Source organism: Triturus cristatus, chromosome 5_1 (assembly GCF_964204655.1).
Source record: "Triturus cristatus chromosome 5_1, aTriCri1.1, whole genome shotgun sequence".
NCBI classification, from domain to species: domain Eukaryota; kingdom Metazoa; phylum Chordata; class Amphibia; order Caudata; family Salamandridae; genus Triturus; species Triturus cristatus.
Genome location: NC_140587.1, coordinates 780,767,961 through 780,790,017, shown reverse-complemented (window position 1 = coordinate 780,790,017; position 22,057 = coordinate 780,767,961). Strand labels below are relative to the sequence as shown.

The 22,057-nt window shown below is 47.8% G+C and overlaps 1 protein-coding gene across 8 annotated transcripts in view; it reads left to right on the top strand.

Annotated features, from left to right (window-relative positions):
* Positions 1 to 22,057, top strand: part of GREB1L (GREB1 like retinoic acid receptor coactivator) — a 492,334-nt gene that overhangs the window by 438,744 nt on the left and 31,533 nt on the right. For 6 of the 8 annotated variants that reach the window (XM_085605794.1, XM_085605790.1, XM_085605791.1 and 3 more), the window contains exons 25-29: positions 827 to 982; positions 11,448 to 11,593; positions 12,585 to 12,746; positions 12,852 to 13,059; positions 21,036 to 21,204. In XM_085605794.1, coding sequence (XP_085461920.1) covers positions 827 to 982; positions 11,448 to 11,593; positions 12,585 to 12,746; positions 12,852 to 13,059; positions 21,036 to 21,204 — 841 coding nt within the window. The remainder of the gene's footprint in view (positions 1 to 826; positions 983 to 11,447; positions 11,594 to 12,584; positions 12,747 to 12,851; positions 13,060 to 21,035; positions 21,205 to 22,057) is intronic. The other 2 variants (XM_085605797.1, XM_085605793.1) reach the window with 1 other exon arrangement.

The following is a 22,057-nucleotide window of genomic DNA, read 5'->3' as shown; positions in this document are numbered from 1 at the left end:
TTACTTAGCCCTTTGGTGGAAGTTAATCTTATACCATATCATGTATAGAGGAAACATCGCAGCATGAAGACAAATAAAGTGCAAAAGCGCTAATCGAATTAAAGTGCATATAACACAAGAATCTTAGGAGCAGCATTAGAACGAGTAAAGTGCATATGTGCTAAGAAATCGAAAATATATACAATGTAATTAAACAAATACTCATCTCAGAACTTTTATTAAGTTGAAGCCATTTGCTTTGCTAATGGTATTATATAGCAAAGCAAATGGCTTTAACTTAATAAAAGGCGCGGCCTATTGCATTTTCAATGGTTGTTTTTTTTTTTTTTTTGCTTTATCATATTGACTAAAATCACAGGATGTGAAATAGTGTTCTATTTAACTACAGTTAACATGTTTTCGAAGTATTTCCTTCTGATTTGCTAAAATACCATAGTCAAGTGTATCCATCCCCTGTTTGTGAAAACACCTGCTAAAAAAGCATTGTTTCTCTAATTGAATGTCTGGTGTAATTTTGCAGAATTGGTGCTGAACTTATGCATTCAGTCAGAAAAACGTTAATGTGTCCCTTTGTATGTGCAAAGTGTTCAAAACAAAAATCATTAACCTGCACTGAAATATGTGTATCTGAGTTGTATTCCACCCGGTAGAACCATTGTAGTGGAATGCTGACAGTTTGTAAGCAGCGAATTTGTATTTATGAAACTTATACGCATTTCATTACTCATAAACCGCGAGACATACATTCCTCCATAAAATACACAATTAGATAAGTGTTCCTGTTGTTCACTACTTTCTAAATCCTTTAATGTTTTTCCTTTTGTAGGTGATACTGAAAATGGCGACATCACACAGTCTGTCAGTGGGCAGTGGCCAGACATTGAAGTTTTCAGTAAAATGAATTTTGATGCAAGTGTTCATGATCCAAAGTACAGTCAAGTGAGCCCTGTGTTTACAGATAGTCTCATAAGAATTAAGCAAGGTCAGTGTAAACTGTATGTATGTGCACAAAACTGTTTTATGTGCTTGAAACTGTTTTATGTGCTTAATTGGTGTGCTAAAATGCAAGGTTCAAATTTGTCGCAGTAGAAGTCTTTTGTAAATGGTTGGTTCTGGCATTTTCACTTGGTTGTTGTACTCGTAACTGCACCATCACAAACTATACCATTGAGCATGTATATACATTTGTAATGTGCATGCTCTAAAATAAACCACCTGGAGGAACACATATTTCGGAAATTTTCAGACTTGCAATATTATCTGTGCAAGGAGAAGGGCGATCAGTAGTTTTGCAGCATAAATCTTTTCTGGATTCACATACTGTGCATTATTGTGCCATCTAGTGGTTGGGTCCGGAATTCTCCTTATTTTTGTAGTCCCATCTTTGTTTTTAGGTCCCGCCTGGGTTTCAGCGCATGCGCTGCTTGCTGGCGAGAGATTTTATAGGAGAGTAGATTTCAGAAAAGGGCTTTAAGCCCCGCCCCTCATTTTCATTGGCTGGCGTCACCGTATATGCCAAACGGTGGCCTGCCATTGGAAATTAGGGTTTTTGGGTGACTCCCTTTCGCCTCCGATCGGGACTGGGTTGCCTACTTTGCTACTGTCGCAAAGTACTTTATCTTTATGGGGCCATGTGTTTCTAATTAGAAACATATGGCCTCATAAAGACAAGAGATCAGTGCTTGTTGTTCTTCTGACCGGGAAACCCTTTTTGGGTAGCTGTTGCGTACTGTAAATTAACATAACACAACCATGTCCCCTAGACCTTCATACGCCACTAACTCCTCTGCACGTTCCGCCTTTTCCCTCCCCGTCCAATCAACCCGCTTCCTCCTATTTTCAATCTCCTCCCTTCTCGTCTCAAGACCCTGCTTCCCGTTCTAACCAAAAGCCCGCCCGTGGCTCAGCACCCATACAGACCCACAAATTACGTCCCTTTTGGCACAGCATAATACATGTCAGGGTGGTTGTATTTATATGCATTATACCCCCTGCTCACGCACACGCTTTGCCTCCCGCTCTGGTCTTTTGAAAGAAGAATGCGCACCTTTTAACCGTTCTCTTAATCCTTAGTACAGGTACGTCTCGGTGGGCATCCGTTGAACGATGATACGCAGTAATTTGACCACACACAGCTCTGTCCCTAAACTAATCATCTGACATGCACACCCCCTGCTATTGCAGTACTGGGACCTGTACTTTCCCATACCACCTCTGTCCTAGCCGGCGTCATCTCTCGTGCCAGTACCTTGGAGCTGCCCTTCGGTCCTAACCTTTGACATCATCTCTCGTGCCTGTACTGGCAGTGCACCTACCACCACCCCTCCGTCCTAACCTGCCTCATAATTTCTCGTGCCAGTACTGGAACCGGTACTCGTGCCTACCACTGCACCTCCGCCCCAACCCGCGGCACCATCTCCTGGTCCAGTACTCGGTGCCGCACATAGCTCAACGAGTGCACCACCTGCTCGAGTTCAACCCCTGCAGTGTCAGTACTGGTCCCTCACACCGCTCTTTCACCACAGCTTCATTGTATTAGCACATTCTGCACCATGACGTGCCTAGAGCCCCTTCTCTCCCCCCCCCTCCCCCCCGGGACTGGAGATTCGTCACAAACACGTAGATAAACTGGGGAGGGTAGCGTAACATGGGGCTGCTCTGGACCGGAGTGCATGATCTGTTCCTTGAACAGAGCAGGAGTAGCCATTGGCTGAGATTAGTCACTGCAGAGGAGGAGCGGGGGGGTTTCACGGAGGTGGGGCGTGAGTCAGAATTGGCTCAGTGGGTCTGGCAGTGCAGGGCGTGCTGTGAGCATTCTGTCCTATTCCCCGTGTCACGTGACCCTTCACCTCAAAGGCCACACAGCTGTACCCAGTGGCAAGATCTAAATCCTTTTATTCTGTGCGTGGGGCCAACACACAACTCTGCTAGTGCACCTCAACTTGGAGGTGTACCAGGCCTCTATCCCTCGTGTACCCACTACAGCACTGCCACAGCACCCAAGCTCGGCTCTGCATCACCCTTGCTACTCTCTGCATCACCCTTGCTACTCTAATCCCGAGAGCCAGGGCTCTGGCAGTGCACCTCTGTCCAGATACACAGCTTCCCTGCTGAGTTACCGGCACATCATCTGACAGAAATATCTTGTCCTAAATATTAGTTACAAAAATATTGCCCCCTTGGGTGCAGATTTTTAAACTAGCACTTCTGCTTTCAGCTGATCCTCGTTCACGTGGCACATGCTTATCTTTTCAGCAGATTCTCGTTAGTTGCTTGCAAACAAGATCAGCTGAAAACACAAGTGCTTACAAACTGAACAAAGATCGGCTGTAAACACAAGCGCTTGTTTAAAAACTGTTTTCTACACAAATCTGGTTTAATATGCCCACTAAATGGTATGCCTTGCAGATAGAATGCAAGTTAGTCGGCATATTAAAACAGATTAGTGAAGAAAGTAGTTTTTAAACAACCGCTTGTGTTTTTAGCCGATCCTCATTTACTTTGGCAAGTTTATAGCGCAAACTCGGACCCAAAAATGTCAGAGCGCTTTGCACGCACGGGGAGATTAAGTGATTTGCCGTGTGAGATTCCTCCTCAGAAGGGTACTTTTATTTGCTCAAATAATGTAAATAATCATGGCAAAGCAGTGCTCTGGGTTGGAGTAGCTCCAGCTGCACAGGTGAGAGCCATCCTGCTGAGATATGATGCCTTCCGAAGCGGTGCTTCGTTTTATTTTACAACCAAACGAGGACTCTGACTTTTATGGCTGAGAGATATCCCTGCACATAAACAAAAGCCTACTCTGGTGTGTGCTCACAAGGGCTTCACTAGTTGAAAACGGACTCTCATACCTGTCCGTTTCAGTATTTAGAGGCTTGCTTTTATCCATAGAAGCAACAAGGCAGATCACCTTCTTTACAGTAACGCTATAGATCCATTACTAGTGTCAGAGATGCCGTCCCTGTTCACATTTTACCTCAATTTGCTTTCCATCAGAGTAGTTCCTTTTCTTCCTGTTGTTTCTTTGTTGTTATCATTTCTATAGTCAGGGTCCCTGGAATTATGTAGCAGTAGAGCTCTAAATTATCCTACAAGAAACAAATCATGCGGCATTTTAACAGTATTACTTTGTCCATTTTACACATTACACATGTTAATACTGTCTGGGCAACAATTTCACATCACTAGTACTAGCTAGTTTAACAAACAAATACAGAAATAGACAACTGAATACCCAGTTAACCTTTGCAAAGGGCCCCCCACTGTCACATGTTGCCATGGTTTTATTAACTCTAGAACTGTTTGAGCTACAAACAATGTTTTTTTTAATATCTCGAGATTATGCAGCAAATAATATATTTTGTGGCAAATCCATAATTTTGCAGCGTGAATCTTTCTGGATTCACTATGCTGTGCATTATTCCGCGGTCTGGTGGTTGGGTCCGGAATCGTAGTCTTTCTTTTGTTTTTTTTATTTTATTTTTTTTTGTAGCCCAGGTGGTCGTCGACGTCCCACCATTTGGTGTATTTCTCGTGACGTCGGCACGCTTCCTGCGGAAGCCCCACCTCGGGGCGCCATCTTCAGATTCTTTTTTCCGCCGTTGGGTCTGGATTGTCACCGTGAAGCTCCAGAGTTTTTGCGACGAAAAGAAGAAAAAGCACGAGTTTCATCGAAGAAGTAGTTGAGGAAGACTACAGTAAGGAAGATCAACAAGCCGGGACGACGAAGGAGGAGGAGAACCTCGAGATCTTCGACGTCCAACGGAGAATGTGCACTCGGGGACACTGAGCGCAGGTATGGACAAGACACCCTTTAAATTCTGCCATAACTGCCACCATAAATACGCGCAGAAGGACCAACACCCGGTCTGCAACCTTTGCCTGCCAGTCGACCACGAGAGCAAAGACTGCAACGCCTGTTCCGCCTTCACACCGAAGACACTCCGGGTGAGAGAGAGACAGAGGAGAGCCAACTACAACATGGAGGGCAAGGGACCGGCCCCGTCGCTGTACGAACTGGGCCTCTCCACCGACGATGAAGACAACGTCGCCGAAGGACCTGATGACTTTACGGTCGCAGAGACCGATAAGAAAACGTCTGACAAGGTAGGAGAGATGTCGAACACTAAACCCTCGACAGGGCCCTGAAAAACAGAGTCAGACTCTCGAAAAACAGAGTCAAAGTCCTCGAAAGGAGCACCGGCGCCGAAAATTTCGACCACCGAAAGTGGATCCAAGGATGAAAGGCCCGGCGGATCCTTCGAGAAGGACTCCCAGGTGGCGAAGACCGGTGAAAAGCAAAGGTCGTCGAAGCAAGGCCAAGAACTTGGGCACTCTACTTCGCAAGATAAGGTCGCGTCGACGCCGGCTCCGTCGAAAAGACCAGCGCTAGACGCCGAACAGGCCTCCGAACTGGAAAAGAAGAAGAGGAGGCTCGAGGCAGAAATGGAGAGCATCCTTCAAAGGAAAAAGGAGTTCGACAAAAAAATGAAAAAATTCACAATTCCAACGAAACCACAGTCGATCATCGTAGAAGTCGAGGAACAGGAAGAGTTCAACGCCGAAGAACTGTCAAACTCCTGGAGATGAAGAAGAGGACCTTTACTATGAGGGAGAGGAATATGAGGAACAACAATCAAACTACGGCTCGTCGACGACACAGGACCTGAAGTGGCAGGACCTCGATGCCGAAAATCCAGAAGAGCCTGTAGAGACTTACCCTTCGAGGCCTTTGCCGCCAGATGACATTGGGGCCTACAATATGGTCGTCAAAAGCGCAGCAGCTTTTGGGGTTAAGCTTGAGGAAGAAAAGCCAAAAGCAGACTTTTTACTGGAAACACTGCTCCCCATCCAAACGAGGAGCCAATTCCTCTCCATGCTCCAGAGTGTAATGAACCAGGGAAAGGAGGCGTTCAAGGACCCAGCAACATGCAGGTCCATCACACCTAGGACGGAGGAAAAATATAAACACTCCTCCCAGGACCCTCCATACATCAAGGGATCCATCACAGCGGATTCCATCATTGCATCTACTGCCAGAAAAAGGGCTAATGTCTTGGCAACCTCTGGGCCACCACCAGACAAGGAAAGCAGGAGGATGGACCTGACTGGGAGGAAAAATTGAGAGAGACGCGGCGATGCACTGGCGCATGGCGAACTCCAATGCCCTACTGAACAGACACCAATACCAACATTGGGACAAAATGGGGGAGCTAATCAAGCACCTCCCCGAACAGTACCAGCAAAGAGCTTCGCATCTAGTGGAGGAAGGGAAGAATATAGCGAATTCTTGCCTTAAAACGGCCTTGGATGGAGCAGAAACATCAAGCAGGTTGATGGCAATAGGGATAACGGAAAGAAGGCAAGCCTGGCTCAGGATCTCAGGCTTCAAGCCAGAAGTCCAGAACAACATCCTGAACACCCCTTTCAACGGGGAAACGCTGTTCGGAGCCCCAGTGGATGAAAAACTCACCCAGCTCAAAAAGGAGAACGAAACAGCAAGGTCCATGGGGGCCCTGCAATTCAGAGGGATGAGAAGAGGTACCCTGACACGGCGACCTTACGAAAAGGGAGGAAACCAGCTGGGAACGTCACACCAGACATTCCAGCAGGGCCACCAGGGCGACAATCACGGACAGCAGGGGCAGCAGAAACAAAACTGGCAGTACTAGCCTCGGGGCCTGTCCTTTCGCAGTAGGGGGAACGGACGAGGGCAAAGACGAAGAGGGGGAGAACAACCCGCCTCAAAGTGACTTCGCCCGGCGAAGTGTGCTCACCCACAAGATGCCTCCGAGGGTAGAGCACAAAAGATCCAAAAAGAGAGCGTTACACAGACCAAACGCCAATGAGCATGCAACACCAGTAGGCGGCAGGCTGAGACGTTTCCTTCAGGAATGGAAAAACATAACAACAGACAAGTGGATACTCAACATCATACAGTTTGGATACTGCATAGAGTTGGAAAGGAAACCACCAAACAAAAAACCAAAGAGAAGGGAACACTCAGGACAGGAGCTAGTGCAACTCGTAGAGGAAGCACAAGAGCTACTCCAAAAGGAGGCCATAGAACCAGTACCATTCAAAGAAAGGAACAAGGGAGTGTACTCAAACTACTTCCTGATATCAAAGGTGGACAAAACACGAAGACCCATCCTGGATCTACGGTTCCTAAACAAGTACATAAGGACGCAGAAATTTAAAATGACGTCCCTACAAGAGGTACTCCCGCAAATGAGAGACGGAGACTTCATGTCCACCGTGGATCTCGAAGATGCCTACCTGCACATCCCAATGAACAGGCAGCACAAACATCTGTTAAGGTTCTCCAGCAACAAAGAACACTACCAATTCACAACCTTGGCATTAAGACTAAAGTCCGCACCAAGGGTTTTCACAAAATGCCTGGCGGCAGTGGCGGCGTGCCTGCAGAGGGAAGGGGTTCATGTGTACCCTTATCTCGACGACTGGCTAATAAAAGCAAGTTCATGCGTAAGATGCGAGGAACACGCACAGCGGGTCACAAGGACACTAATGATGCTGGGATTCTCCATACACTGGGGAAAATCCTCAATGGAACCGGAACAGGTGAAGATCTTCCTGGGGGCACAGATCAACACCATACAGAGAACGGTGATCCCCAGCGACAAGAGAACACTGGCCCTGCTGAAGGAGACGCGCCTTTAGCAGAAGGGGCGAGCTCTGACAGTGAGAACAGCGAGCAAGATCATGGGGATGATGGCGTCATGCATTCACCTAGTCCCCAATGTACACCTACACATGAGACCTTTCCAGGAATGGCTGCAACAGCAATGGTCACAAGCAAGCGGAAGTTGGGAGGATCTAGTGGTTGTAACGCATGCAGTGCAAGAAGAGATTGCATGGTGGAACAAGGAGAACATAACTATAGGGAAGCCCTTGACACCACCAAGACCAACGGTGACCATCACCACAGACGCATCCCAGATAGGATGGGGAGCACTATGAACAAGCACAGAGTGAGGGGTCTGTGGACTCCAGCAGATGCGGTCAGGCACATCAACTACCTGGAATTGAAGACCGTATTCCTAGCCCTGAAGGCCTTCCAGAAAAAACTGTACAACCAGAAGGTGTTGATATAAACAGACAACACAACAACGATGTTCTACATCAACAAGCAGGGAGGAACACAATCGTTTCCCCTATCCAACCTGGCTCAGGAGATTTGGAAATAGGCAATCCCACTCACAATAGACCTGCTGGCCATAAACCTACCAGGGAAGGACAATGTGGAAGCAGACTGGCTCAGCAGGCAGACTTCAGCATCCCACGAGTGGGAGCTCAATGGACAGGAAACGCAAAGGCTATTCAGAAGGTGGGGTACACCGACAATAGACCTGTTTGCAACACACCTGAATGCAAAATGCCAAAGCTTCGCATCCAGGCAACCAGAAAAACAATCCCAGGGGAATGCCCTATGGATAAGCTGGTCAAAAACATCTGCCTACGCTTTTCCCTCAATACCACTGATACACAGGGTACTCAACAAGTGCAGGACCAGCAACATGACACTGATCCTAGTTGCACCACAGTGGACAAAACAGACCTGGTACTCACAAATTGTGGAGATGGCACAGGGACCACCACACAAGTTCACCAGAAGGAAAGACTTACTCTCCATGCAGGACGGAGAGGTTCTACACCCAGAACCAGAGAGCTTCGGCCTAGCGGCATGGCTCCTGAAGACATAGAGTTCGCACACCTTAAGCTACCTCAAAGTACTATGCGAGTGCTCCGGGAGGCAAGGAGACCGACGACACGAAAATGCTATGGGGAAAAATGGAAGAGGTTCACATGATGGCGCAGAAACTGCAAAACAAGTTGACAAAGGAATCAATGGTTCTGAGATACCTCACGCACCTACTAAAGGCTAAACTATGTTCATCCTCGCTAAGGGTGCACCTAGCAGCGATTGTAGCCTACACACGAGGTGAGACGGGTGAAAGTTTTTTTTAATCACGAGTAGTAAAGAGATTCCTGGAAGGGGCGAAAAGGATAGCGCCACCAAAGAGGATGCCGCCGCAGGCATGCAACCTCAACATAGTCCTAACGGAACTTATGAAGGCACCCTTTGAGTCCATCCACAAGGCCTCACTTCAAATGCTAACAATGAAGACAGCCTTTCTGGTGGCAATAACCTCGCTACGCAGAGTAAGCGAGCTGCAAGCGGTAACACTGCAAGAGCCTTACATCCAAATACACAAGGACAGAGTCGTAATGAGAACGGACCCACACTTCATGCCGAAGGTGGTGTCGGCATTCCATATGAACCAGATAATACAAATACCAAGCTTCTTTCAGAACCCAGCCACAAGCGCAGAAAGGGCACTGCACACGCTAGACGCAAGAAGGGCGGTGATGCACTACATCGAGAGAACCAAGGAGCACAGGAAAACGAAGCAGTTTTTAATGTCCTTCGCAACCAGCTTCCTAGGTAGACCAGTAACGAAAAGCACCATCGCGCGATGGATCGCACTAACGATACAATTCTGCCACAAACGGGCAGGGCAAGAACTATCGGAAGAGGCACGGGCCCACTCCACGAGGAAGAAAGGGGCAACGATTGCTTTTCTGGCTAACACACCCATTCAAGACATATGCCTGGCGGCAACATGGGCTTCAGTGCACACGTTCACTAAGCACTACTGCGTGGATATACAAATGAACAAGGAAGCACAAGTAGGACAGAAGGTGCTTCAACATATATTCAACGACCAACGCTCATCTTCCACCCAGCCGCCACAAAGATGACAAACCGCTACAAAATCTATGCACAGCATAGTGAATCCAGAAAGATTCACGCTGCAAAACGAATAGTTTCTTACCTGTCGGTGTAGTTTTGCAGCTTGAAGATCTTTCTGGATTCACTAGCGAACCCACCCACCTCCACTAGAAAGATGAGGCTGGAGAAGAAGGTGGAAAGACAGAGAATAGAGAACAAGAAGAGACTTAAAGAGAAATGTGGGAAAGGAGATGACTAAGAAGAAATAATGAAAATTGCCTAGGGTTAGAAAAAAACACCCAAAAAAAAGAAGAAAAAAAAAAAGAATCCGAAGATGGCGCCCCGAGGTGGGGCTTCCGCAGGAAGCGTGCCGACGTCACGTCATAGCGAATCCAGAAAGATCTTCAAGCTGCAAAACTACACCGACAGGTAAGAAACTATTCGTTATGTGAAAAACTCTGCAGCCTTAGAATTGCATAATTCCCGTGCCTCTTGTGAACTGAGCTCCCTTTAGGTTCTGGTTGTGGTCAGATTGTGGAAGGATGATTATGTTGGCACATTCATATTAAGAGCTATGGAACTGAAGCCAATGTGCCTGTCAGTGGTTTAAAAGCTTGTGGCTTCAAGAGCATATAATTCCATAGTTACTTTTTTTCACAGCCGGCATATTACTCTTGTTCTACCCCAAAACCCCCGCAATAACCTATTTCCCATTTTCTGGGTCTCCAGCGCCTCAACGTCATATGAATAGAAATAGCGCTATGCAAATATCATCACTCCACTATATACAGAAAACTGAATTAAAAAACATTGCTATTTCTACACAAAGAGCTCTAACTTTCGCAAATGCGAGACCTATTGCATTGCAAATGCGAGACCTATTGCATTGCAAATGCTTGTTTGTTATTGGTGGGCATCAACAGACCGTCATTTGGAGTCTCCTGCGAGGTCATCCAGCTTCCTCCATAAGCTCTCAACTTGGTCGCTATCTTTAAATTCTTCATTTTTGCTGTTGGGGCTGGATGCTTGCTGAAGGCTTTCCAACACAAGGAAGAAGTTGACAGAAGTTTGTGAGAGCACCTAAAGTCCACTGAAATAGTAGGACATCTAACTCGAGGTACTGGAGGAGAATTCGAGGGATATGGATGCTTTTTCTGTGACTGATTTGGAGAATGCCCGTACAGGGGGCTCCCGCTGCGATCTAATGGAGAACACACCATTCCAGTTTTACATGAACGGTCAACAGACATTCTCGCAGAAGGACAAAAACCTGGTCTGCAACATCTGACTGCTCGTAGACCATCGAAGCAAGAACTGCAACACCTGCCCCGTGCTCATGCCAAAGAAGCTGAGAGTGAGAGAGCGACAGAGGCATGCCCACAATACTATGCAGGGACAAACTGTAGCAAATGGTTTACAGCAGCCTTAGTTGCTTTATGTCCCTTGTTTTAATTGTAATATGTTTTATATGGTGTTAAAGCAAATGCATTTTTGAGCATGGGTCTGCGGCTGATGCTTTTGGAGCTCAGTGGTTGTTGACGGGTTTTCTTTTGAAACCACAGCCATTGGAACCAATGATGCATGTAAAGTATAGATGTGGGCGTGGGCATCAACACTAAAATTGCATATGAAATTTGCAGAATTTCAGGCAGGCTCAAACCTTTTGTGTATTATGTTTTTATATCCACAGAAGCAAACAAAGATAAAGAGGGGAGGGTTGAGAAACCTCGCAAGCGGGAGACTGTGTCAATGATGTTAACAAAATATGCTGCTTATAATACATTCCATCACTGCGAGCAGTGCCATCATTACATGGATGTCAACCCTTTGGCACAGGTGAATAGTGGCAGTTTTTATCAAATTACTTTTCATAATGTTTTCTTCATTCTGTTTATCTGTTTTTTGTTATCTATTGTTGTCTTTATTTGTTTGAAGGCTACCATGGTCTAAGCGTTTAATCTCCCTTATGGCAATTAGAATTCACCATAAGAGGTGAATGATGCCTTTTTTTGCAAAAACAAGGGGAAGGGAGCATTGGTTTCGATTAAATGCAGTTTTAATGCAATGGTTGAGACACGCCTCACGTGGGCAGTTTAATGAAGTGGTGGGCTGCCACAGTGTCTATCATGTTTCAGTTCTTGAGTTAAGATAATATGGCAGCATATTTCAGAGGTCTCAATATGAAGCTATGAAAGAGGCTGCAGTGCCACATCAATAACATTAAGTCATATTTTTTCAAGAAAAGGACGATAAATGGTTGGATTAGTGGAAATTGTGGAAATCGAGGCGTGCATACCTTCAGACAGGCCAGAAACCAGAAGGATGGGCATTAGTACAGAGAGAGCATGTGGTAAATCTGGAGACTACATAAGGCCAGTAGTTAAAGAGCATTTAGGAAAATTGGGAAAACAGGTAGGCCTGCTGGTTCTGATCTGCTGTTAATGCTGGGTTTAAATGACTCATGCTCTTACATTACACATACCTGCAGGGCCCGCTTTAGGGCAGTGTGACTGGTGCGGGCGCACTGGGCGCTTACCTGCAGACTTGGGTGCTGAACTGGGGGGGGGGGGGTATCGGGGCATTGTGTTTAGTAATGACTTATAATTGGAGAGATGAGGGGCATTTAGCCGGGTGGTAGTGAGAGAATCTGAGGGGGCGGTTATGGAGTGTGGGGGCACCAAAAATGATTGTCGCGCCAGCAGCGCTAAAGTCGGCCCTGCATGCCTGATTTAAATGTAACACAAGGCAAAACTTTGTCTTGTTTGCGGTGGTTTCTGTTTGTGTTTTTTTGTATTCTGAGCTTTATACTCTCTCCCTTTTTCCGCAGTTGCCTGATTCCTCCCTGCATGCCTTTACCTTTTCCTCCTCTATGCTAGGAGAAGAGGTGCAGCTTCACTTCATCATCCCAAAGTCAAAAGAGCACCATTTTGTCTTCAGCAAGCAAGGAAAGCACCTGGAAAGCATGCGCCTCCCTCTGGTATCTGAGAAGGTAGGCCTCTTTCTACAGTGCCTCTATTGATTGCTTTGTTTGAAGTTCTCACTGTGTATCGGCTCATAATGTGCATTGTCTACTTTCCTCCTGTGCATCTTTTAGCAGAACCTAAACACACTGAAGAGTCCAATATTCACTCCTTCTAGCGGGCGGCATGAGCATGGCCTTCTGAACCTCTTCCATGCCATGGAAGGCATCAGCCACCTCCACATCCTGGTAGTCAAAGAATACGAAATGCCACTTTATCGAAGATGCTGGCCCAATCACATATTTCTAGTGCTGCCTGGAATGTTCAACAATGCTGGAGTCGGTAAGCACATATTAGCAAAGTTTCCTTTATTCCCACAGTAGTGCTCTAAATATCAAAACCGTATTTGTGTCAGAGGCTCATAAAGTTAAAATAAGGTCCGCAGTTTCTTTTTCCTGAACTATGGTGGCAGATTTTCTGGTATCAGGATCTTAAAACAAAATGGTTGCCATGTCGTAGGCTTTTGTCTGGGACTGAATAAGGGCAGCCTGTAGAATGATATAGGCAGTACTTAATTTGAAGTGGTGGTTACAGGTGGGGGCTACCAGCACTCATTTATGGGGACCAGCAGTTATATTTTGTCATTAAACGGTGACCAAAAGCAACTGTGAACAACACACAAGGGGAAAAGAAGGAGGAAGAGAAAGGCAGAAAAGCACATCAGGGAGAAAGCAGGATCCTACAAAAGAGAGAGGGTGAGGCAGTGTCTGGTGGTAGACTAAAGAGGCATGAGGTGGACTCAAGACTGCGCAGCCTTGGTATTTGACACCACCAGCATACAATAGCACCTGTTGCGGGCTTCGAACCAAAGCTTTGGAGAACGGCACTTATCCTTTTAATAATCAAGCATGGGATCTCGGTGGAGTTTGGTTATCGAGAGGGTTATGGAGAAGACACTTAGTTCATTTGCATGGTAAGCAGATCATTGGGTCAGTAAGGTTTTGTCTGTGATGCAGAAGTTCTTAAGAACAGGCTGTCATTTGGTGAGTTGGTGATAGAATCTGGCTGCATTTTCCACTGAGTGGTTTAGGAGCATGGCGCGCCAAGCAATGCTCAGTTTTCTGGTGAGGTCTCCTTTGTCTAATTTTGCGCTACACAAATACCACATACAGACGAGGTGTGAAAGCTGTTGGTCACTTAACCGTGAAGAGGCTTAAGGGTTGTAACGTCCAAAGTATTTGGACTATTTTCTCAAAGATGGAAACTAGGATGTGCACTTAAGGAGTGGGGATCCTGGAGCACGGGAGAGTTAAATGCAGCCATGATGGGTGCAGGATGTTCAGGAATTGTTTCCATGTCAATACTTCTGTGATTTGTCTGGTACCTTCCTTTTCGTCACACAGCAGTGAGTGACTGTCGACCATCCCTGCATACTGAAAGTTCTTAACTCTCCAGTCTTCACGAAGGCAGATGTCTAATTTCGATGAGAATAAGCACTGGCGAAGCCAATAGATCTGGCCTACACAAGCATGCAATTTATTATAAAGCATAGGCAATGGAAATTATATTATGGTATATGCTTTCAAATAAATACAACAGAAAAAATGAACTAACTTAGTGCTTGGTCCACGAGTCCTAGAAGTGAACCGCTCTCTTTTGATATGGATGTGCATGTAGCCAGGAAAAGCATGGTCACCCAAAGTGCCTTACAACCAGCGACTATAGTGGGCTGACACATTGGCTCATGCTGTATACTATCAGGGAGGATAAATAAAACAAAGATTTATCATTCCTGGCATATTATATGCCACTTGTTTTGTGCCTCTCTGTGCTTTGTTTTATTTATGCTCATTTATTAGGTCTTGTGGCAGCGGACCTCAGAGGAGGGCACGCACTCTGTTAAAGATTTGTTTAAGTTGCATCTAGTGATTAAAGGGTTAGTGCGGCTTTAATTATCCCTTGCTGCCATTCTTTCCTGTTAAAAATACTATCAGGGAGGCAAGCAAAATGTGGTTGACACCAGAACAAACCAATGGATGAAAAGAGCCAGAGACTCTCTTTGTATTTATATAAATATTTTTGCAGCGTGAATCTTTCTGGATTCACTATGCTGTGCATTATTCCGCGATCTTGTGGTTGGGTCCGGATTCGTAGTCTTTTCTTTGGTTTTTTTTTTTTTTTTTGTAGCCCAGGTGGGCGTCGACGTCCACCATTTGGTGCACCTCCCGTGACGTCGTCGTGCTTCCTGCGGAAGTCCCACCTTTGGGGCGCCATCTTCAGATTCTTTTTTCCGCCGTTGGGTCTGGATCGTCATCGGGAAGCTCTAGAAATTCACTCGGAGGAAGAAGGAAGAAAAGCGAGTTTCATCGATAGAATCAAGAGAAGACATCAGGAATAGAACAGATTTCATCAGGAGCGCGAAGAAAGAGGACCAGCGAACCTTTTTTCTTCGACAGCCTTGGAGAATGCACGCTCAGAGACCCTGAGCGAAATGGACAAGACGCCATTCAAGTTCTGCCCAAACTGCCACCACAAGTTCGCGCAGAAAGACCAGCATCCGGTCTGCAACCTCTGCCTACCGGTGGATCACCGGAGTATCGACTGCAACGCCTGCTCAGCCTTCGCGCCGAAGACACTCAGAGTGAGAGAGAGGCAGAGAAGAGCCAACGCCAACATGGATGGCAAAGGGAAACCCCCGACACTCTACGAGCTGGGCCTCGACACGGACGACGAGGACAACGTCGCCGAGACAGCCGAAAACTTCACGGTCGTAGAGACCGACAAGAAAAAAGAAGACGAGGTAAGAGAATCGTCGAGCGCAAATCAAAAGACACCTCGAAAACACGAGGGTGACTCGAGAAAAACTGAGTCAAGGTCCACGAAGGGAGCCCCGGTGCCGAAAACTTCGACGTCCAAAGGGGGAACTTCGGACAAAAGGCCCAGCGGATCCTTACAAAAGGACTCCCTGGGGCAGAAAGACGCCGAAAGGCAAGGGTCGTCGAAATCGTCCCATGAAACTGGCCGATCGACGCAGAAAGAACGTTCGACGTCGACGCAAGTTTCATCGAAGAGACCCGCGGTCGACGCCGAAAGCATCTCCGAAATGGAGAAAAAGAAGAGGCGGCTCGAGGCCAAAATGGAGAACATCCTTCAAAGGAAGAAGGAGTTCGACGCCAGGATGAAGGAATTCAAGATTCCAACGGTTTCATCGGCGGACGTCGTCGAGGTCGAAGGCGAGTTCGACGCCGAAGGGCTGACAAGGGATCTCGAGGAAGAAGAGGAGCCCTATTATGAGGAAGAAGCCGAGGAAGAAGACCAACAGTCGTTCTACGAATCGGCGGCATCTACCAGCAACGACGTCGAATGGCACGATCTCGACACCGAAAACCCGGAGGAGGCCGTGGACACGTACCCCTCGAGGCCTTCGCCACCCGACGACATCGGGGTATACAATATGGTGGTGAAGAGCGCAGCAATGGCCTTCGGCGTCAAACTCGACGAGGAGAGGCCGAAAGCCGATTTTCTCGTCGAAACACTGCTCCCCATCCAGACTAGGAGTCAGTTCCTCCCCATGCTACAAAGCGTGATGAACCAGGGGAGAGAAGCCTTCAAGGAGCCTGCCACCTGCCGGTCGATCACGCCCAGGACAGAGAAGAAATATAAGCACTCCTCCCTGGACCCACCTTACATCAAGGGTAGCGTCACCGCAGACTCCATCATAGCCTCCACGGCCAGGAGAAGGGCCAACGTTCCAGCAACTTCGGGCCCACCTCCGGATAAGGAGAGCAGGAGGATCGACATCACAGGCAGAAAGGTCGAGAGGAACGCCGCAATGCACTGGCGCATGGCGAATTCGAATGCACTCCTCAATAGACACCAATACCAACACTGGGATGAGATGGGGGAGCTAGTAAAGCACCTCCCCGAAGAATACCGCCAGAGAGCCTCTCACCTGGTGGATGAAGGCAAGAACATCGCCAACTCCTGTATAAAGACGGCGTTGGATGGGGCAGAGACTTCAGCAAGACTCATGGCCATAGGGGTCACAGAGAGGAGGCATGCATGGCTAAGAATCTCGGGATTCAAACCGGAAGTGCAGAACAACATCCTTGGCACCCCCTTCAACGGAGAGACACTGTTCGGAGCAACGGTGGACGAAAAGCTCACCCAGCTCAAGAAGGAAAACGAGACAGCGAGGTCCATGGGGGCCCTACAGCTGAGGGGAATGAGACGAGGAAATCCCTCGAGGAGACCCTACGGTAGGGGTGGAAGCCAACAGGGGACGTCGCACCAGGCGTTCCAGCAAGGTCAGCAGGGCGAAGGTCACGGACAAAGTCAGCAGAAGCAAAACTGGCAATATCAACCTCGGGGCCAGTCCTTTCGCGGGAGAGGGAACGGACGTGGCCAAAGGAGGAGAGGGGGCGATCAGCCCTCCTCGAAGTGACTCAGCACGCAAGAAGACGCCTACCCTCGTAAGGTCCCCAAGGGTGAGGCGCAAAAAAGTGTCATCAGGGGGAAGAGAAGATTCAAGAGCCTACGAGCATACGTCACCAGTAGGCGGAAGGCTGAGGTTCTACCTTCAGGAGTGGCGGCGTATAACCACAGACAAGTGGATACGGAACATCGTGCAGTACGGATACTGCGTAGACTTGGAGAAAAGACCTCCAAACAGGAAGCCGAGGGGAATGCAGAGATCGGCCCAAGAACTGGCAATACTCAGAGAAGAAACGCGGAAACTCCTACAAAAGGGAGCCATAGAGACGGTGCCGTTCAGGGAACGCAACAAAGGGGTCTACTCAAACTACTTCGTGGTGCCGAAGGTAGACGGAGACCTCAGACCCATACTGGACCTCCGTTACCTAAACAAGTTCATCAGAACGCAAAGGTTCAAAATGACTTCACTGCAGGAGGTACTGCCACAGATAAGAGAAGGGGACTTCATGATCACCGTGGACCTCAAGGATGCCTACCTTCACATCCCAATAAACAGAAGGCACAAGGGCCTTCTAAGATTCAACATCGAACAGGAACACTACCAGTTCACAACCCTGGCCTTCGGATTAAAATCTGCGCCAAGGGTCTTTACGAAATGCCTGTCGGCGGTAGCGGCACACCTACGAAAACAGGGAATACACGTATACCCCTACTTGGACGACTGGCTGGTCAAGGCAAACTCACGCGAGAAGTGCGAGAGGCACGCAAAACGCGTAACAGACACCCTCACAAATCTGGGATTTTCCATCCACTGGGGAAAATCATCGCTGGAACCGGAACAGGTAAAGATTTTCCTGGGGGCAAAGATCAACTCCCTCAACAGTACAGTAGTGCCCAGCGACAGGAGGACAGATGCTCTGCTGAAGGAGACGCAGCTCTACCAGAAGGGGCGAGCTCTGACAGTGAGGGCGGTGAGCAAGATGATGGGGATGATGGCGTCCTGTATCCAGCTGGTGCCGAATGTACGCCTGCACATGAGACCATTCCAGGAATGGCTGCAACAGCAATGGTCACAAGCAAACGGAAGTTGGGAGGATCTAGTGGTTGTTACGCACGCAGTGCAGGAGGAGATAACTTGGTGGAACAGAGACAACATAACAACGGGGAGAAGCCTGACACCACCAAGCCCAACAATGACCATTACCACGGACGCATCGCAGAAGGGATGGGGAGCGCACATGGACAACCTCAGAGTGAGGGGTCTATGGGCTCCAGCAGACGCGGTCCGCCACATCAACTACCTCGAGTTGAAAACGATACTGTTAGCCCTGAAGGCATTCCAGAGGCACCTGTTCGGCCAGAGGGTGTTGGTACAGACAGACAACACCACGGCGATGTTCTACATCAACAAACAAGGGGGGACACAGTCGTTTCCCCTCTCATCCCTAGCTCAGGAGATTTGGAGATGGGCCATACCTCTCAAAATAGATCTACTGGCAATTCACCTACCAGGGAAGGACAATGTGGAGGCAGACTGGCTAAGCAGACAGACCTCAGCATCACACGAGTGGGAGCTCAATGGCCAGGAAACGGAGAAAATCTTCCAGAGATGGGGGACTCCCACAATAGACCTATTTGCAACACGCCACAATGCAAAATGCCGAAGCTTCGCGTCCAGGCAACCAGATCAGCAATCCAAGGGAAATGCCCTATGGATAAGCTGGTGGAGGACATTTGCCTACGCCTTTCCACCGATACCCCTGTTGCACAGAGTGCTCGACAAGTGCAGAACCAGCAACATGACTCTGATCCTGGTGGCTCCACAGTGGGCGAGGCAGACATGGTTCTCACAGACTCAAGAAATGGCGCAAGGCAAACCGTACAGGTTCGAGAGGAGAAAAGACCTGCTCTCAATGCAAAACGGGGAGGTCCTGCACCCAGAGCCAGAGACACTCAACCTAGCAGCATGGCTCCTGAAGACCTAGAGTTCGCACACCTAAGGTTACCTCAGAGCACTATGCGAGTGCTACGGGAGGCAAGGAAACCTACTACAAGAAAGTGCTACAGCGCAAAGTGGAAGAGATTCACGGTGTGGTGCAGGAAAAAGGGCCTGCAAAACAGAATGACAAGAGACTCAACTGTGCTGAGGTACCTCACACACCTTCTAAAGAGTAACCTCTGCTCGAGCTCCCTAAGGGTACACCTGGCAGCGATCGTTGCCTACACCAGAGGTGAGAAGGGTGGAAGCTTCTTCACCTCGCAGGTGGTGAAGAGATTCATGGAGGGAGCCAAAAGAATGGCACCCCCGAAAAGGTTGCCGCCGCCGGCATGGAATTTAAACGTGGTTCTGACGGAGCTCATGAGGGCGCCGTTTGAACCCATTCACAAGGCCACTCTACAAATGTTGACGATGAAAACTGCCTTTCTAGTGGCCATAACCTCACTACGCAGGGTGAGCGAGCTTCAAGCACTAACGCTGCAGGAGCCCTACATTCAAATTCACAAAGACAGGGTAGTCCTGAGGACGGACCCACACTTCATGCCCAAGGTAGTGTCGGCGTTCCACATGAATCAGAGTATCCAGATACCGAGTTTCTTCCAAAACCCGACTACAAACGCAGAAAAGGCCCTGCACACCCTCGATGCCAGGAGAGCGGTGATGCACTACATTGAAAGAACCAAGGAACTCAGGAAGTCGAAGCAGCTGTTTGTGTCCTTTGCTACTAGCTTCATGGGTAGACCAGTCACCAAGGGCACCATCGCTAGGTGGATTGCCCTCACTATTCAATTCTGTCACAAACAGGCTGGACAGGAGCTAACGGAGGGGCCCCAAGCTCACTCCACAAGGAAGAAGGGGGCCACAGTTGCCTTCCTGGCAAACACGCCCATCCAAGACATTTGTCTCGCAGCAACTTGGGCATCTGTGCACACGTTCACAAAGCACTACTGCGTGGACATTCAAATGAATAAGGAAGCACAGGTCGGACAGAAGGTGCTACAACACATTTTCAACGACCAGCGATCATCTTCCACCCAGCCACCACAAAAATAGGAAAACCGCTACAAAATCTATGCACAGCATAGTGAATCCAGAAAGATTCACGCTGCAAAACGAAAAGTTTCTTACCTGTCGGTGTAGTTTTGCAGCTTGAAGATCTTTCTGGATTCACTAGCGAACCCACCCACCTCCGCCAGGAAGATGAGGCTGGAGGAAGAGGGGGTGAAATGGATAGGATCAAAGAAGTGGAAACGTACAGAAATATGGACAAAAGGATTAATCAATCGCCTAGGGTTAAAAAAAAAAAAAAAAAAAAAAGAACCCGAAGATGGCGCCCCAAAGGTGGGACTTCCGCAGGAAGCACGACGACGTCACGGGAGGTGCACCAAATGGTGGACGTCGACGCCCACCTGGGCTACAAAAAAAAAAAAAAAACAAAGAAAAGACTACGAATCCGGACCCAACCACAAGATCGCGGAATAATGCACAGCATAGTGAATCCAGAAAGATCTTCAAGCTGCAAAACTACACCGACAGGTAAGAAACTTTTCGATTTTATTCATGAAATGTTTTGATTACATGAGGCTGGTAAAACTGCTAATGATTGTTGGATTCTTTCCTCTGAACTTCGAAATTTTGCATTATTTCTAACTTAACCCACTAGACTTGGAAACAATTTTTTAAATTAATTTTGTGTAATACATGGTGTAGTTCAATCTAGTTTATTTGTTTGAGATTGTGACGCTTGTCTTTAAATTCATGACCTTTTTCACTGTGCAAATTGACACACCATTCTTAGCATTCGTGCAAATTAAGTCCTCTCTATTCTGTTTGGGGATAAACTATAACAGTAACGTACATCATTTTGACCTTTCTTTTTGCGCAGGTGCTGCAAGGTTCCTTATAAAGGAACTGTCCTACCATAATCTGGAGCTGGAGAGGAACCGCATGGAAGAGCTGGGTGTTAAACGCCAGTGTGTGTGGCCGTTTGTTGTTGTCATGGATGATTCTTGCGTTTTGTGGAACAGTCACAGCAATGTTCCGGAGCAGCTCAGGTTTGTTATTTTTATTGTGCACCCATTATTAGTTTGCTGCAATTATGATGTTGAGAATAACCTTAGTTTCCTTCTAGTGTACCTGATGATGACTTGATGAGTGGTGTGTGTGAGAAAGTGCCATCTTTCTTGCATGGTATGCCTCCACTTTTTGCTAAGTTGCTGAATGTACTTCGATTGAGTGTACCCTGGGTTCCTGCCAATCAGGTGCCCAGGGCCTATGTTCCTTCCTTAAACCACACAAACTCCAAATTGGCAAACCCTAGCCACATGTCAGCCCCTAGTAAATGGTACCCTAGGTACCCAGGGCCTTGTGACCAGGGAAGGCCTCTAAGGGCTGCAGCACTCATTGTGCCACCCTCAGAGGCCCTGTACCCTTACACACACACACTGCCCTTGCAGGCTGAGTGTCTGGGTGCAGGACAAAACAAAGAGTCGACATGGCACACATCACTGTGTACCATGCCCATCACCTACACTGCCAAGGCATATGTCAGCCACCCCTCTAGCTGGGTGCATTACGCCTATGGTGTGGGCACAGGAGCAGGAGCCCTGTGCCCCTACAGTACCCGGGTCCATTCCTGGGCACTGTAAGTGCAGTGCTGTCATTTAAGAATACATGGTGCTGAGAGCTTGTCAAACACGAGCTCCACAGCACCATATTGGCAACACTGAAGCCTGGGAAGTTTGGTATCAAACTTCTCAGCACATTGAACCCACACTGATGCCAGTGTAGGATTTAATGTACTAAGCACCCCAGAGGGCATCTTAGAAGATGCCCCCTTACAGCTAACTTGCAATCCACGTCTGCTCTGAGGCTGCCCAGGCTGCCACACAGCAGACACGTTGCTGG